Raw genomic sequence first — 18,330 nt, 5'->3', positions numbered from 1 at the left:
TCCTGCCCGCTGCCACCAGCCCTGCTGCGCGTAGGCATGTTTACATTTCCCCTCGCTGGCGGGCTCGGGGCTGCTCGGGGCTCCTATAAAGGAGCGGTTTCGCACTCAGCCCCACTGCACGCATGCAGCGTGCTCAGGATGACACAGCCCAGTACTGTACTGAGCATTTTCGCCATGTTCCTTCACACCACTTTTGGGGAAAGTGGTTGCACCTCAGCAGACGGTGATGGTGAGTCATTTCATCTTCATCTTTCCACTCACGTATGATCTTGGAAAACCTCAGTTAAGAGCTCCACAATGCAATTGTGTGATTAAATGTGTTTGTGTTTTAACTTCCAATCTCTCTTTAGTGCCAGTGCCCAAGGTGGAGCTGAGGGATAACTATTTAATTTAACCCCCAAATCTTCTGTCCTTCTAACATTCAAATTCACATGAAATAAGGGAGACCATAACAGTATGCCCAGGGCATGCAGTGCCAGACCTGTCAATCCTTGTTGTAGCTAATGTTTGCGTAGGGACTTATGCCTGGGAACAGGGATAACTTCACCTTTCTGCAGCCCATGGTCTCTCTGAGCTGCCATTAGAGAGGGGTGAGGGCTTCTTTTGCTCTTGCCAGTCTCCTCTAAATAAAATGTTTTGATGTAACTCAAACTTGGTCCAAACCTTTCCACTTCAAAAGTCTGTGTTTTCTTTAGGCAGTTCCAGCTATCTGGGATAAAATCCCAGTCTCTCTTGATGCAGCAACTCAGCCAGGGGGTTCTCACAGCACAGCACTAACAGCATTCATCCCGTTACTCAGCAAATAATTATACATTAACAACACTTTCAAATCAGCTTTATTGTAGACTTTTTGATCTCATTTAGAGAAGTGAAAATTATTTAGCAGTATCAAGATCAAAAACATTAAACAGAATATAAAAACATAATAAGGAGAAATAAAACCACTGTCTCAGGCTGCTATTCCTTTTCTTAACAGGGAGATGAAAAATTTGATTTAGAGATTCAGTCCCAGATCTGCTAAACTCTTATTTGTCTGCTTCCAAACAAACAGCAATGACAAGCATTTGTGAGCTATGCCTGAAGGACATGGGCTATCACTCAGTTACTGGTAGGTTAGAGATTTGTTGTTTAGTAACAAAGGAGTTTTCAGTTTTTAAGAGAAGAATGGTTGTATTCTTATGCTACCTCTGTTAGGGAATCTCATTTTTCCCTGGGTGTTATGTGTTTTAACACACGTATCTAGACAGTTGTACATACATACATATGTACATGGACAGAATATGCATGCAAGGTGTTTTCGTTAAAAGAAAACAGGGTTTGGCTCAGAACTGCATCTAACCACCCTGGGGTTTTTATTTGCCATTTATTCATACAACTGGCAGCTGTTTAGAGACAGCTCTGGAAAGTAACTATGGTGATGAAGGTTCAATGCTACTGATTTATTGTTGGTGTCACTGAAATCTTCAGGGCTTCCCAAAATCAGTTATGATCAGACCTTTGCTTGTTTTGTCACTAACACAAGTAAATCATTATTTCCTTATACCTGGAGACAGATTCAGAAAATCCCCACTGAGCAATTAGCAGCTTTTATGACCTCTTTATAAATCTCCTGTGTTTAGCCAACAAATTAGGCAATCCAGGGCAAAATCACCTATGACAGGTACTTGACTTTCACTCCTCACCCCTCTGACTTGTCCTGCCTCCTTATAAAGTGCCAGTAGCCAACTCAGGCATGAGGTTGCTCTTATGGGCAGAGGAGGGAAGAGCTAATTGTAGCCTCCATCTTGCCTCCATCTTGCCTCAATCTCCTCTTTTCTTCTGAACATCAGACTGCCTCACAGCTGCTGTCCCCCAGCCAGGAAGAAGTGGTAGAGATCCCCAAAAGGCCTCAGAGAGCTACAGGCAGAGCTAAGGAGGGGCAGGCAAGGGAGGGTGCAGGTGGCACAGTAGGCTCATGGGCAGGGCACCTTCAGAGGTCCTCCTACCCATTCTTGTAGGGTTTGTCCAACCCACATCTAACCTGTTGTGACTAAAACAGGTTCTGCCTGAATCACATCAGTGCTAGAGATCTCACATTACTCTGTCCATGGAGAGTCAGTGCTTAGCTGTGTCCTTAGTCAGTCCTGCTGTCGGTCCTGGTGGCTCTAGAGCATATGAAGCATGTCCTTACCCTCTGCTAACATCCTTCTCTTCCTAAAGGCTCCTGAGATTCCTGCTGTGGTTTGAACCATCCTGCTGGATGCTATCCAAACCCAAGAGAGAACCACTTCTGTGAAGTACATGCCATGACTGTTTTACATGCCATGAGAGCAGTTTTTATCCCAGTTTAGAATTGCTCCTTACCAAGCCCTGCCTTGATTTCAGCAGAGTAAGGTTCATGCCTCTGCCTGGTCTGGGCTTCTCAAGGCAAACATTACAATAGTCTTGTAAATGTTTTATTGAGTGAAGAGTCCTTAGCAGCATGAGTCATGTCAGACTCATCAAAACCATTCACATAGCAAACACATTTGTGTGTGGTGGTTCTGAGGTTTAGGGCAGAAATGAGGCTGAGACTACGTACATACTTATGTCAGACAAAAAAATTAGTCAGCCCATGGAAAAACCATAGCAGAAATAGCATTTCAAGTTGCTTACTTAACACTGTTCCTGAGGTTTAATTATAATGTATTCTATTGTTATTATGTTGTCTCCATGAAAAAGGAACCATATAATCACAATATAAAAATTCAGTGTCTAAGTGGTAAAGTCAGCTTTCCTTCCAGTGTGGCACCAAAGCTGCACTGCACTGGTTAAACCTTGAATGGTTGTTTGAGCTGCAAGACTGAATCTTTTCTTCTTTTCATTTTGCAACCAAACTGGTAGAGAATTAATTCAAATTTCTGTTACTTTTCAGCAAATCAGAAGTGAATTGTTGAATTTTTTTTTATAAGCCATTTTATTAATAGGATGATTGTCAGGTTTTTGAGCTGAGGTAAAATCTGGTATATATAGTTTGCATGTACAGAGATAACCAAGTAGTCATATAGAAAAGCAGATCAGTCATTCTAACCTTGAAGTTTTAATATTGCCTTGAGTATAAAGCAAGTCTCCTTGCAGTTGCAAGTAAAATCTTAAGAGAGGCTTAGAACATGACATATCTGTGCATGTCAGGTTTGGGTGTATATATCTGTATAAAATATGGTGGGTTGTTTTGCGTTTTAAATCTATTCATTTCAGCTTACTTGGTATTCCCCCAGATTTTGAATACACATATTTTTATGTACACACTTTTCCCCACAAATAGGCAACTGCATGTGGTACATATGTTTGTATAAGCATGTCTGAGCATATGACACAGGGCTGCACTGGACAAGACTGTCACCTGTGTGAAACTGCTGCAGGACTTGCTCCAGAGTTGAGCTGATCTCTGTGTCTCTGTCTTGAATGTAATGGTTAAATACAGCAGCTTTGTACAGGATCTGCTTTTTCTGCATCTCTCTGTGTCTTTGTCTGTGCCTGTGTATGTCTGTGCGTCTGTGTGTGTGTGTGTGTCTGTGTCTGTGAGTGTGTGTGTCTGTGTGTCTGTCTGTGTGTCTGTGTGTCTGTGCCTATGTCTGTGTCTGTGTCTGTGTCTGTGTCTGTGTGTGTGTCTGTGTGTGTGTCTGTGTCTGTGTGTGTGTCTGTGTCTGTGTCTGTGTGTGTGTCTGTGTCTATGTCTGTGTCTGTGTGTGTGTCTGTGTCTGTGTCTGTGTGTGTGTCTGTGTCTGTGTGTGTGTGTGTGTGTCTGTGTCTGTGTCTGTGTCTGTGTGTGTGTGTCTGTGTGTGTGTCTGTGTCTGTGTGTGTGTCTGTGTCTGTGTCTGTGTCTGTGTGTGTGTCTGTGTCTGTGTCTGTGTGTGTGTCTGTGTCTGTGTCTGTGTGTGTGTCTGTGTCTATGTCTGTGTCTGTGTCTGTGTCTCTGTGCTGCACAGGTTCTCCCCTCAAAGCAGCAGCACTGGTAGAGGATACTGCATTTGTTGTCCTTCCAGCAGATCTGGGCTCCCTGAGCTGTGCTGACAAGACCAGTAATAATTTCTTAGCACCAGTTACTCCTGGTGACAGATGGCCACTAAATATTAGCTCATGGGGGAGGGGAGAGATCTCCTTGTGGGTTCTGGATTAATGCAGCATCAGGTGGCGCCGTCCCATCACATGTGCTGGTGGCAGCAGTCCCCTTCCTAGCCTCTTCCTGAACTGCTTTTGTGTGTTTCTCTGTATTTTTGATTGACTTCTGGACTTCTTCTCTTACTCAAAATCTGACTGCAGATGCAAGAGTTGACCATCATTTTTTCTGGGAGGGATTTTCCATTGGAAATTTTTCAACAGGCATTTCCCCACTCCATTTGTGAGTCTGAGTCACTGATACCCCTCAGCAGATAGCAATAGGACCAGAAGGAACAGTTTTTGAACTGTCAGAGGAGAGATTTAGATTAGACATTAAGGAGAAACTCTACACTTAGAGGGCAGTGAAGCTCTGGAACAAGCTGCCCCAAGAAGTTGTGGATGCCCCATCCCTGGAAGGATTCAAGGCTAGTTTGGATGGGCCGCTGAGCAAACTGGTCTAGCGGGTGTCATTCTTGCCCATGGCGGATGAAAATAAACGATCTTTAAGATCCCTTCCAAACCAAACCTTGGATTTTGTGATTTTTTTTCTCACTGCATCAGGTGCCCTACATGGCAAGGACCTGTCTGAGGAATGGGTAACAGAGGATTGAGCGGGGGGATCGAGCATAATTCCTTGACTCAGGAAAGAGGTTTATGTATTGTGACAGATACCTTTAACCATAGGTGAAAAGAGTCATAGACACTCCTGCCCCTAGGACCCATTCAAGGGGTCATGACAATAACCCTTTCCCCATCCACTTGGCTATAGTGGGTGACATTTTATGCAACGAGGCTGGCATTTTCTGCTAGAGAGGACTTCTCTCATAAGTGTCATTTTTTACATCACTGGCCTCATGCCTGCCAAGTGTAGGACTTTAGAATTATGATTTTAGTCAAATCATGATTGTGTTATTAGTCATTGAAGCAAATTTGCAGGAAGCCATGCATTCTAGCAGAAAGTCTGAGATCTCCCTCCTGAGCCCAAATTCGTGACATTTCAGAAAGCTTTCCAGTACAATCAAAACGTGTCTAAGCTGCCTCGTGGCACCGAAATATCCTTACAAGTGGGTGGGCTTCACTGGCATGTAGTGAGAGCTACCTTGAAAGGTGCAAATGGGCTTTTAACTTCATTTTGGACAAGGTTTCTCTGCTTCTTACATAAAAGGTAGGTTGATCCTCTTCCTTTCAGGCAGACACTCCTATGCAATGGAGCTGCAAATCAAATACACTCATGGGTTGACTTCAGTAACATCTTGTGAATATCTCCTTAGGGACTCTTGGGGATGATGAACCAGACAATTTTGACATTGATTGCTTCAGCCAGCTGGAAATTAAGGACTCCTTGAGCAGCCTGACCTGCAATTTCACTGAGCTGCCTCCTTACAACACTAACTACACCCTGTCTCTGTGGTAAGTGTTGTCAGTCTGTCCCTTGATAAATGCCTGGGAAGTGAAATGCTGAGAACTATTGAGTCACGTTGCCACATGCAGGGAAACAGGGGCAGCAAAGCTAGAAAAAATCCTGCTTCAGAGTGTTTTGCCAAGTTTGAGTACTATATTCAGCGAAGAAGAAGAGTTTACTGAAGCAAAACATAATTCCCCAGTGCAAAAAAGAAAGAGCTGGAAGGGTCTCTACAGGGGATTATAATGTCTCCAGTAGTTCTGATGCTGCCTCTGTTGCTCTGGAATGTTTGTAATATGGATGTAGCCCAGCATGAAGTGAGAGCTTTTTATTTTAATTTAAATGGTATTTTTAAAAATATTTTTGAAGACACAAACCCTTGCCACAGAAAATTCTTTTGCAGAAGATTAATTGTCCACATCCAAGAACATGTGTTCATCTAGGTTAAGACAAAAACTCAGCTATTGTCTTTGCACACAGAACCATACAAGAAATACACTAGAACAAGCACACAAACCTCCATCAGTTATCAAACACATCAGAGATCTTCACGTCATATCAAGGCCTTGAAACTCTTTCCACCCTTTTTTTTCACTGTTGCACCAAGCTGAAGATTAAATTTTGTTTCTTGAGCATACAGATCCTTTTCCTTTTTTCTGTTTTTCCTGAAACTGAAAGTTGTGTGGCAGCCAAAAAAAGAAGTGGATATTTTTTGTAAATCTTTATATACTAGTCACTAATTATTTGCTTTTCTTTCTCATAGTTTATTAGAATTTTTCTATTTTCATGGGACTTATTATGAGTTTTGACTGGAGTTTTATGGCAGTTCTCAAACATGGGAACCACAGAAATGGAAAAAAAGTTCTAAAACCACCATGTGATTCCTTCATGGCCAGCTGACTGTTGACCCTCTATTTGCTTCCACCAAAGTCAATAATAAATTTCTCTTTATCTTCAAAGAGCATTAAAACACATTGCCCTATATTTAAAAGCAGCAGTGGCAAGGTAATTTTTTAAAATGCAAATGTTTTAACACATACACCTCCAATTAAATAATTGTGCTTTTCTCTCAAGAGCTCCATGACACTTAATGTGATTCATGTCACTCTACTATTGTGCTCAAGGACCACAAGAAAAAACACTATCAATCTCTCAAACTCCTTATTTGCATTGCATTATTTCTTATTTCACATGGAGACTCACTTCAGTGAGATGAGTGAAATGAGCAAGCAGGATTCATGCCCTATAGTAAGTAGTCAAGTCATGTTAACACAGAAGAAATGATTGTCGTGTCGCTTTGGCCAACAGTACCAAAGAAGATAACAACTACGCCTGCTCCAACATGAAGAAACAAGAAGATGTATACTTCTTACAGTTCATTGATATACTCTCAAACAGAGATATTTGCATGTATTCTGAGATGAAGAGAAGGGTCTGCAGGAGTCTGGTTGTAACTGACATTGGTGAGACACTTGATATTTTGGACATTTTTAAAGTTATAGGGGTTACTGGGGAGAAAACCAGTCCAGCACAAAGCCTAAGGGTCAATCTGGATGATATAAAAGCATAAAATATCATCTCAGCAGAGCATGTAGCCTGGATTGGGGTGTTATAAGAGTGTGGTGTTTCCTTTGCTTCAAAGCCAGACATGATTAACCTCCATTCCAAAACCGTAGATGAATTCAGGCTGATTGTGACATTGCCCAGACCCAGACATAGTCTGAATCCCATCCATGGCTGAAGCAGCTGTTCCTGAGTGTGGATGGACTGCCAAGCAGGAACATTTTGTTCATCTCTGACTAGGGATGATGCAGTTTAGGGGCTGGCCACCCCACAGATAGCATGAGCCCAGTAGCACAGGGAACACAAGGCTGCAAGATCTCGCTTGACATAGTGGTGTATCCTGTACTCTGAACAAAGTGCATCCTGCACCAGTAACTGTTAGCAGGCTAAGACACACCAGGGACCTGCCTGAGCCAAGAAACAGGGAACTCAAGGGGAGGAAGGGATACACAGAATTTACTGTTCTTGGCAACAAGGGCAGCAGAGAAGCCTGTGTAGGACAGATTCTTCTCACTTCTTCTCCGGTGTCACATTGCTTTGTCTCTGGCAGTAAGCACTGCAACATCTCTCTCTTGTGAAACATTTCTGCCACAGTCCAACAGTTTTGTAATAATCTTACATTAGCTCTTAGTTTACGGGCCAGCCTGGCAGTCCTTACTCTAAAAACTGTAGAAGATCTAAGTATCTGGGGGTTTTAGAAGGAGTGAGAACTGTTTATGGCTATATGTGTTTTCCTGAGAGGAGAGAGGTGTGGGCTCTGTGTTGCTGTGAGAGCTGATGTCCTTATGCAAGATGAATTCAGGAAGCCTCAGTGCCACAGCCACAAGTCCCTGCAGGTCTCTAGCACATCCAGCTCAGGGTCAGCTTGGGGAGAGAGCCCTGAGGGCCATATTTCAGGCTTGATATACTTACATGGATGGTCTTTGGCAGTCTCCTTCAGACCAGGTCAGATGTGGGTTCATAGCAAGGGTGTGGAGCCACAGCCCACTCTGATCTATCAAACAGTGTCAGACTTTGTCCCTCCATCTGTCCCACTGCCATGACAGACAGCCACTGCTGTACCTGAGCACAGGTTGTTCCCCAGTGTCTCCTCCCAGGTGGGTTTTGCTAGGGGGCCTCCATCTCAGAGCACTGGCTAGAGGGTCTGAATTTCAGGCCTTCAAGCTACCACAGGGGTGGGCATGCTCAGGAACTGCTTTCAAGATTAAATGTCATATCCCTCACAAACATCTCCTCTGCTGGTCAAACTACTTCTCCAGCAAGTCAAAACCAAGCCCCTCTCAGCATCAGGATGTAAGGATGAGATGGGGCTCAGCATAAGGATTGCCTAACTCAAGACAGCTTTGCCTCAAGATAGGTCACCATGCAGGGCTGTAGCTTGGACCTTTTTTTGCATTTCAAACCCTGTTTATTTTCTAGTAACATTATTCTGCTCCTGTTATATCCTGGTTTGTTGTCATTTGCAGTTAAGCCCGAAGTACCTTTCGCCGTAAACATCACATATGAAAAGGAGGCAAATGAATATCTTATTCGTTATTGTACACCACACTCAAGGAAGAAATATTTAAAGGACAAATTAGTACACCAGGTAGCCTATCGGCAGAAAGAAGGTACTTGGGAGGTAAGTGGTGATGTAGGGTGTGCTTGCACTAATTTCCAAAATTAAACATTATCAAAATTACCTGTGCCATGTAAATATTATCAAATCTGCATTTCTGCAGCTCTCCACCTGAAAACTTGGAAATGTGCAATATTGGGAATTTGGAAATTTCATCAGTTAAAAGAGGTTTTATTCATTTGGGTTTTGCAGTGGGAATAGAAGACATAACGTGTCGAACCGTTCTATGTTTGCTCTTTGCTGTGGTGATTTTGCTGTTATTTTCTGCGCTCATCAGTCAATAAAATGTGTGACCTCTTTATTTATTTTGCAAGTTTCTTCACATTTCCTTTTCCATTGAATCCTCACAGGCTTCCAATGCAGCCCTGCAGCTCTCCCACCCTCAGGCTGTGTGAGGCTGCAGCTGCTTGTGAACTGGGTCTGACTGGGGAGAGCTGCAGGGGTCTCTGTGTCCCCTGTCACCAGGGCAGCCATGCAAAAGCTAGTCACGATGTTTGAAAGCATGGACTACACCTGGGTTTTACAGAGGGAATACAGTGTTGTCCACAAAAATCAGATTTGTTACCTGGAGTGCAATAAGCCCATAATTACACACTCGAGAGAGACATTGATTGTTCCAGCTACACAGGCCTGGGTGCTCAGTGGTATTCCACAAATCAAGCACACCAACTTCCAAAATCTATTTGTACATTTTACCACACAAACTAGTAAGTGTTCCTTGGCCACAAGTTACATAGTTCTCTTACTAATCAGTGTTCCATCTTCTATCAGTTAATGATTTCTCACGTCTCATGCTAATTAGCCCACAGGCTCAGTTTTCTATGTTGGTGGTTTTCGTGACCCAGTGGGCCATGAGTCAGCAGTCATGATCTGCTCCTGCCAGAATTCCCTTCTACCCAGTTCAGAGCTGATTCAGCACAGTCACTGAGTTGTCTTTATTAGTTTCTTCCTTATCTTAGGGGTTCTGCCAAATGTCCTCTGTTATAGCCCAAAAATTCTGTACTCTTTGTGCCCATTACCATCGTTACATCCTTCTTCCTAAGCTTTGTTAACCTCCCCCCAGGTTTCACATCATTGAAGCGTGTCAAGACCCAAACCTTAACAAGGCAATTCTACCCCCAAGTAATTTGTTTTTCGAACACCTGGACATTGCTTAGAGCTTGCTTATTAACTGCTCTCCTTCACAGATTAAATCTCCCTCCTTGTTGATTAGGCTTGAAAATATACAAAGATCAGACATCAAAGAACTTAAGGGAAAAATAAAATGGGTTCAGGTAGTGAAATACATTGAAATGGAGAGCACCAGAGCTGCTCTGCAGAATTTCAGCTTCTCCCCTGTAACTGCCCTCTCAGATATTGTCTTTTTATGCTCCAAAAACATATTTTTTCCATGTGTCCCCTATGAGCCTTCTCAGGGAAGCGTATATTTCCTACTGCAGTGTCAGCTGCCGCAGAGCACTGTTAATACTTGTAGCTGTTTTCCAAAAGGCTTTTATCTGGCGTATCTCTCCCTTCTCAATGCTATCTGGACTATGCTGCTGTTTAACTAGGTTGATACCCTCATAAGCACCTGTGTAATAGCTAGAGAGATGGAGTAAACAGCATAGTATTTCAGGGATGCACCTGATCTCACATATTTTGCCGAACTCGAGGATAATTCTCCACTGCCTGCTGGAAAAATAACTGTATCTTTTATGTGTGTGTGTGTGTGTATGTGTGTGTGTGTCTTTAGACAAAAGAATCACCATATCTTCAGGTAAAATTGCTGGGGAAAAACCTTGAAAATGGAGCATCGTATGAGGTGAAAGTACGTTCTCAGCCCAATGGAGATTATTTTAAGGGCACATGGAGTGAATGGAGCACTTCCAAGAGCTTCAGGACAGCAAGAGAGCAGCACTCTGCAGAAAGCTGTAAGGGCTGAAAACACTTTGTTTCTCCTGGAAGAAAGCAGAGCTGGGGGCCTGGGCTTGCTGGCCAGCCTCAGCAGCAGCAGGGATGAGAGAATGGGGAGGGAAGAGCCCATGGCCACACCAAGGTCAGCCCTCAATGACACAGGCACTGCAATCCAAGGTGACTCAGAGCAGCTGGGTTGCTTTGGTCTGGGGCTGACTGAAGATTTAAATTTCACTTAAGGGAAATAAGGTCAGAAGAAATGCTGCCATGAGAGCCTGAGGGTGTGGGTGCAGAGGGAGATGAAGGCTGACTTGCTGCTTGCTACTGGCTGGCTTGCCAGGAGAAGGAAGAGCTGGCACCAGGCATTTTGGGTAAGGAAAAAAGAGTGTGAAACAGGACCCATTTCAGTACCCTGGGCTTGGGTGTGAACATGGCACTTGAATCACAAATGCAACACCGGATAAAATCTCATCACTGCACATGAATAATCTTTCTGGTCCTTGGGTCCCTTCAGTCCCCAGGGGCACTCTGGCATTAGGCTTAGTCATCTCTGTGCTGCTGTGAGGACACAGCAAGTGCTGGTTTCAATGCATGGGAAGTGACAGCACACTTCAAGCTGCTTTAATCCAGTCTGTGAACCCAGCTTGAAGCTCAGCCAAGTGCTGATGCTCTGGCAGCCTATCATTTACCTCCTTCATGGAGGCAGGAGAAATGAGCCATTGCACAAGCCCAGTGATGGGGCAAGTGCAATGCTTGGTGTTAATTCCTAGTTTATCATCTGAAAAGACCTCACTGTTATGGTGGCTTAACAGTGAGACATTTACATGCATTGGCTGATGTTCTTTGTTTTCCTTTAGATAACAGTGTGGCCATGGTTATACTCTCCATCCTGGGATTCATGCTGTCTGTTGCTGTGATTGCACTGTTCATAGTTTTTTGGGAAAACAGGTAATCTCTTTGTATCAAAAAAGGTGTTGGGACCCAATCCTGCTCTGACGGTCTTACTGCTTTCCCTGTATGTGAAGTACTCTCTCTCTATCTCTGGAACTCTGTATCAAGCTGATGGCAAGCAAAGAATAGAAATGAGCAATATAAGAAACAGTGTTGGCAGGCAGAAGATGACCTGCCAGATTGGACCAGATTTCAGTCTTGAGCTCAAAAACTGGGACCTTTGGCAAGCTGTAGTCACCACCAAACAGACTCAGTGTCCCACTGGAGGCAAATCTGACTCACAAACTTCAAGCAAAATCCAGAAAATAAAGAGACCTGTGGGTTTTAGTAAACTCCTAAGAAGTGTGGAAGCAGCATGCCAGGGTGATGACCTTTGTTCCTTTCACAGGTTGAGTCAGCAGGGTGCTTGCTCTGCAGCACTTTCAGAAGCAGCAGGGCAGAGCCCTCTGCAGCAGGGTGTCAGACACCAGCCTGGCCAAATCGTCTTCCAGCCAGCCATGAGGCTAGATCAGGCAGAAGTGGGACTAGAAATACATTCATTACTCAAGCAGTCTTTGGTATGCATTAGGGTTTTTCATGTATCTCCTGCACAGCAGTAGATAGAAAACTGTAAATATGTTTTTAATGACATGGCTCAGGAGAGCTGACAAGCTTAAGAAAATGAACAGATAAGTATATAATGATCTGGAGGGACAAAATCCCAGTTTAACTGTAGAAGATGAACTCCTTGCAAGACAGAAAGCCCAGGACTCCTCAATAACATTCAGAGCAGTCTGTCCACGATACCCAGCTCAAGAGAGGTAACTCTGTGTGAGCTGCTTTTTTTGACAACTCTTGGGCTGTAGCAGATGGGGATTACCTGGCAGTGTTGAACATGGGGATTACCTGGCCAATGTTAGTTGGCAAGAATTAAGCAAGAACTGGCAAGAACTCAGCCATACCATGCCACAAAATGTTTTAATAATTAAACATTTTAGACACTGGAGTTATCTGCACTAGTGCTACTTTGTTCACAAGTATAGAGGTTGCTTGAGATTTCTCATTCTTGAGTTTTATTGTTGCTGGGAACCTGCAGTTCTTTAACTTTGCTACAGGTTTTGCTCACATAAGACTGCAGCAAAAACAGGTGAGACTTTTTGATCCCAGGTATTTCCATTTTAAAAATAAGAGGGTTTTATATGTGCACATATATACAGCCACACAGACACATAAATAAAATTAAATATATATTCATATACATGTATATGCAGTGTTATCACTGCAATGATTGAATATCAGTTGGATGACATACTGTAGATGCATCATAGCTGAGAGTATCAAGCAGCACAACATGGGAACCTTGCTAATCAAGGCAGTAAAAATGAGACCTGTGGAACAAAGCTATAGGACAGATGTCTGAAGCTCAAATTGCTGGCCAAGGAATGGGACAGTATGTTATTCTTTTAATGAATGAATGAATGAATTAATTAATTAATTAATTAACATGCAGAATTTAATTAATTGAACATGCAGAAGCATGTTCAATTGAACATGCAGAAGCAACTATCAGCAAATTTCCATTTTAACCACAGCATCTTCTTGCACTTGCAGGAAATATTTTCACCACACAGAACCCTGTTAATACAGCTAGATGAAAACAAGTAACAAGCACTTTGCCAGCATAATTTGGTGCATTCCCAGTACTTAGTGAAGTATCTTCTTTTAACTGTGACAATTTGTGCATCCCAAAGAACAATGACTTTTTAAACAACAACCTTTACAATTCCTCTTCTCTTGTCTGGTTTATTCTGAGGTTTCTCTGTCTTTGTTCTGGATAACACCAGCCAGCCCTAAGGCTTTGTGAGAACTAGTACAAATGATGCAATATGAACCTCTGATACCTCAACACAGCCCTCTTATGCTGCTTTTTGCCTACTGTTACTGTTTCAGGATCAAACCTGCTGTATGGCCAAACCTTCCTGACCATAAAAAAACGCTGGAGCAACTATGCAAGAAGCCAAAAAACGTATGTTCTTCCACTTCTATTTCCACCTAAGTATAGATGCTTGGGGATAAAACTAACACCCATGAGAGACAGGATGTGCATTTTCTGCATGAACTAGGACACTCTTTCAGAAATTACTTCTACATTTCACTTAAGAGAGCTCACATTTGCTCCTGCAGATGTCAGTCAAGGGTATGGAAATAATACAAAATTGACTTAGCTCCTGAGGTTTGACTTGTGCAAAGCTAACTACAGAGGTCTTGGGAAGTTAATGTATGAAGAAAGGCTGAAGGAATTAAGTTTGTTTATAGAAGAAAAGGAAGCTTGGGGTGTGGAATACTACTTACAACCTTCCAATACCTAAGGTGTATCTAGAGAGATGGGGAAAGTGCTCTCACCGCAAGGCTATGGAGTGACAGGACCAGAGACAACAAACATGTGTTGCTTCAGGGGAAACTTCTTCCAGTTACAAGGAAAGAATCTTTCTTGTGAAAATAATTAAACACTGTGTAGCCTCCCCAAAGACAAGGTAGGTTCTCCTTTGGGAATATGTTTAAGGCTTAGCTTGACTAGGGCTCTGACTAGTGCAGGTCCTGCTTCTGGCAGAAGGTTGGACTGCACAGCTCCTTTCCAACCAAGACACTTTGGTGGTTCTACCAAACTAATCAGGGGGCTGGAGGGGATGTTTTGCAAACATCCCTGGTACCCTGACATGGCCAACAGCATTGTTCATACATCATGCAGTATATGAACTGCTTTGCCAGTTAAAAGCCAGATGGTCAAGTAAGTCATTAATGCTGTACACTACAGATACATTATTAGCATGTTATTAATTTCATAGGATGCCTAGCACAGCTCTCCCAGCCTCTGTGCTCCCCAGTTCAGGGATTCCTAATGTGTTTCAGGAAGTCGTGGCAAATTTTTACTTCCCTTGGTGCTAAATTAGGAAGGTAAAACTAAAAGAAACCACCTGGGTGGGCACGCTCCTTCCTGTGAAATGGCAGGCATGCAATAAATGTGTGTCTCAGAAAAGGCTCTGAAACACTGTATAGAGCATAAAACACTCCAGGGTACTACCCAGAGGAGGATGTAGGATAGAGGAAGTTAACAGGGAATGGGATTTCCAACCATGTGATAATTTATTCTGCACTAACCTATTGTTCAACCTGTTCATCTTGGGTTACATCTAGAGTTAAAGAAATAATAAATACCCTTCTAAAATCACATAAATTATTAAAGTATCTTTTCTCTTAAGCTACCACCCCCTGTTGACTAACTGTGCTGTTCCCTTTGCCACACAGAATTTTGATATAAGCTTTAACCCAGAGAGTTTTGGTTATGTTCATATCCATAAAGTGGACGGCCTTTGGGCAAAAGCTGAACTGGAAAATTTTCTGCAGCCATCAACTGCTCCAAAGACAAGCCTTCCAGAAAAATTCAGGAGTGGATCAGACCTGAAGATGATCCCTGTGATGGCAGACAAAAACAACCTCAACCTGCCGGTGTCTGACAAAGGAGTCTGGCCAGCTGAAGCCCTGCACAGGCTCCTGGGCACCAGCCAGTTTGCAGTCACAGAGGGCAGCTGCAGCTCCAGCATATATGAGGTTTGCCACGGCAACAGGGTGCCTCTGCACAACGATGGTTTCGACCTTTCCTCCACTTGTTCCCTGGATCCTTCTGGCCAACCCCATGCAGAGCCTGTAAATGATGACACCGTATCCCAGATGCTGCCAAACAGTGACATGAGATCAACAAACAATGAGGAAGCCTATGTCACAATGTCCAGCTTCTACAAAATTCAGTAAATCTCATAAGAATTACAGCATGCATTGTATTTTCTCTAACACAAGAAGGGTACTGAAGCTTTCTGGTTTTGTTTTCCTGTATCCTGGGAATTCCCACATCCCTCATGCCTTCTGCTCATGGTGCAATGCTATACCCACAGGGAAGTGGGTTCTCCCACATTCCAGTGAGAAGTATCCTATCTCAGCATTCAGTATGCTGCTAGCAGTCTTCACTGCAGTAGAAACTAAATTTAATTAAACCTGATTTTGATCTTCAAATCTGATTAATCCAGAGCAGTAACAATGTAGTCCCAGCTGAGGATCACAACATATCTCATAGAAATTAATGAACTCTTTTGTTACCCTCTTGGTTACAGGATTAAGCTCTTATTAATGCCTTAGCAAGAAATATGGCAATGAATTCCTTTTAAATAGAACCCAATCTTTTTTAAACACTGGTGGGTCAAGACTAATTCCTCCCCAGTTAGTCAAAAGATGGTAAAAAGACAAAAAGACAGTGAATTATAGTTGCTATCAAGTACTAGGTGCCTGGGGATTCAGGAACTTGAGCACCACAAGAAGAGTAGGCAGAGTGCCCAGTAAAAATGTTACATGGGCCCACCTGTAATCAGGAGTTGTATCCTGAGATGGATGTAGGTTTTTGTTAGGGTTTTTTGTTTGGTGGGGATTGGGGTTTTTTTTGAGACACAAATTAAAACAAAGAAAACCCTAAGTGCCACTACTTTTTGCTATTGGCAAAGATCTGCTCTTAGGCCAACTATGGGATCCACAGGTACTTCTGCTAATACTTTTGAGGACTTCAAAATTTCATGTACCAACTATGCAAAGCAAAGTCCTTTCTCTTTGTAGAAGCTGAATTAGGTCTGTAAATTGCATGATGCTGTCCTTTTCTGCAGCTCTTATGCAATTATTAGTGTAGCATTCCAGAGTGCTTTCCATTCCAGAGGCTGGGCTGACCATGTTTGTTTACTAGCATTATTCCAAATGGCTGTGACTGCACACAAATACTATGAATTTGGACAGGCAGTGTTCCCATGCAACATTTGACATAGGGAAATGGATGGAATGTCATGGATCCTGCCGGTGATCACAAGATCTAATTTGTTTCTTTTAAATAACTTACAATTTGCAGGAGATGTTTGTTGTTTTTTTTTTGTTGTTTGTTAGTTTTTTGGTTTTTTTGCATTGTGACTTTTTTTCTTTGTAGTATTACATTTATTACTTTTTTTTACATTATGGCTGAGCCACTTCACAGTCCTCCTCAGATGCTGCACATTCTGGAGCACACACTTGGAGGTAAAGCTGCTACAGCCACATGGTTGCATGACAGCAAAACTGTGTGGCCATGGGACATCCAAGCTGCTTTCTTGCACTCTGGATTTGGGGTTCACCTCATTGTGCAGTGTCAGTTTCTCTAGCTCTTTGAAATTCTCCTTTGCCTAGTTATATTCACATCCCCAGAGTCTAAGGGTGAAAAGAGTCCTCTCTTATCCTCAGAGGATGAGATGCTCAGATTTAATGTCACAGAGATGTTGCAAAACCTCAGCTGCTTCCATCTGCCTCTGCCAAGGCATCTTTGCACCAGGAGAGCAGCAGAATGAATCAGATCACTGAAAATCTCTTGTGGCCTTGTTTCAAGCATATATGAGAGTGGGGCTTGCGTTATAGTCAGTTGCTTGAATCAACTGCAAGAGACAGTACAAACCAAACAGCAATTCTGGACCACATCAAGCCAAAACCAGCCTTCCCAAGACAGCACTCCACCTCCTCCACCTCCACCCAGTGCCAGGGAAACTTTCGACTTGGGAGAACCTAACAGCTACTGTGTGCAAAGGGGCCTCGGATTTGGCTCAAGGCATTCCAATGACATTTTACAGAATGTTTTTTATTGCTGTTTACTGCCAAATGAAGCATTAATTGATGCAGAAGAAAAAGACCAAAGCCCTGGGCATTCATTTGCTTTATAGTGCTTGTATTCCCTTTCAAAAAAGAGCTGCTGATAATGCTTAGACTGTGAGAACTTGCACAGTGTGACTGTAGAGACAGGCAGACTATACTGGAATGATACCTTCTTCCAGTGCCACAGTGACAAACAAAATGGGGATAGAGGAAGAAGCAAAAGCACGTCAGGAAAATCTTCTGCAGTATGTGTTATGCTTCCTTCAATTTTTGTAATTTTGTATTTCTGTAATGTGTTTGTTGGATGTATGCAGCTATAACCACTTTCAGCTTTGTTTCAGGAGAAAAAATAAAGCCAAATATGCACCAAAGCCGAAAACACCACAAGCATTTCCTGTCTATGACCAAGTTATATATAGTCCATACATGAGGATACAGCCAAGGCGATGTCTGGGCAATCTGTCAAATAGTTTCCTTATTCTGCATGACAATTGCTTCAGAGATGTCCACAAATTCCCATCTACCTCAATAATCACATAGGAGTTTTGGTCAGCTTTCACACACTCCATGCACTTCCTTTAGTTCAGCACAACTTTCCTTCTCCCCCTGCTGCCTCCAGTACCCTTACTCAGCTGCATACCCAGACCAGTTTCCTGACACTGGTTTCTCTGCCGCTGCTTTATGACACAGTGCCTGGAGCTGCCTGCTCCTTTTTGCCATGTGCCCACTGGGCTCCAGCCCCTTTCCTGCAGTCGTGGTGCCGCACAGATGCCCTCCCATCTTTGCTTCTCCCCTTGTCTGTGTGCAGCTCGTGCAAAAGTCTCCTAGCACTATGAGCACTCCTCTCCTGCATGATGCAAATGCCTCTTAGCTCACAAATAAACTTAGACTATTGTCAGTTATAACAATGAGTCACGGTCTAATTCTAATGATGCTGAAAAATGCTAATTACATCTCAAGGAATTAGTCATTCCTGCCTTAAAGTGTTAGCTTGTTTACCACCTTTACCAGCTTGTTCCTCCCCTTGTGCACATTCCTTAGACAGGCTGAAAAAGCAAATGTTGTGTGTGTCAGTAGGGCAGCAGATGACCAGCT

The 18,330-nt window shown here is 43.0% G+C and overlaps 1 protein-coding gene across 3 annotated transcripts; it reads left to right on the top strand.

Moving 5' to 3' along the window:
• Window positions 1–134: 134 nt before the first annotated feature.
• Window positions 135–18,006, top strand: IL7R (interleukin 7 receptor). 3 transcript variants are annotated; one of them, XM_088054545.1, is made up of 8 exons: window positions 135–229; window positions 5,392–5,530; window positions 6,831–6,985; window positions 8,552–8,706; window positions 10,436–10,613; window positions 11,454–11,544; window positions 13,477–13,552; window positions 14,932–18,006. In XM_088054545.1, the coding sequence occupies exons 1-8, from the start codon at window positions 139–141 to the stop codon at window positions 15,334–15,336; spliced, it is 1,290 nt and encodes a 429-aa protein (XP_087910671.1). In that variant the 5' UTR covers window positions 135–138; the 3' UTR covers window positions 15,337–18,006. The 3 variants fall into 3 exon arrangements, with proteins under 3 accessions (XP_087910671.1, XP_005528094.1, XP_087910670.1); XM_005528037.3 differs by having other exon boundaries at window positions 14,833–18,005; XM_088054544.1 differs by lacking the exon at window positions 135–229 and adding an exon at window positions 1,032–1,108 and having other exon boundaries at window positions 14,833–18,006.
• Window positions 18,007–18,330: the final 324 nt, after the last annotated feature.

The sequence above is a fragment of the Pseudopodoces humilis genome, chromosome 4 (assembly GCF_049639895.1).
Source record: "Pseudopodoces humilis isolate 2021_Gansu_Grassland_sample_001 chromosome 4, ASM4963989v1, whole genome shotgun sequence".
NCBI lineage: Eukaryota > Metazoa > Chordata > Aves > Passeriformes > Paridae > Pseudopodoces > Pseudopodoces humilis.
Note: the sequence above shows the minus strand (reverse complement) of the source record. Positions and strands in the feature narration are given on the sequence as shown.

What these genes read in the sequence shown, in the direction of transcription:
- IL7R (XM_005528037.3), top strand. Translation starts at nt 139, where the DNA reads ATGACACAGCCCAGTACTGTACTGAGCATTTTCGCCATGTTCCTTCAC. An exon ending in GCAGCACTCTGCAGAAAGCT is followed by an intron (nt 10,614 to 11,453) that starts GTAAGGGCTGAA and finishes GTTTTCCTTTAG; the next exon opens with ATAACAGTGTGGCCATGGTT. An exon ending in TATGCAAGAAGCCAAAAAAC is followed by an intron (nt 13,553 to 14,832) that starts GTATGTTCTTCC and finishes TTTGCCACACAG; the next exon opens with AATTTTGATATAAGCTTTAA.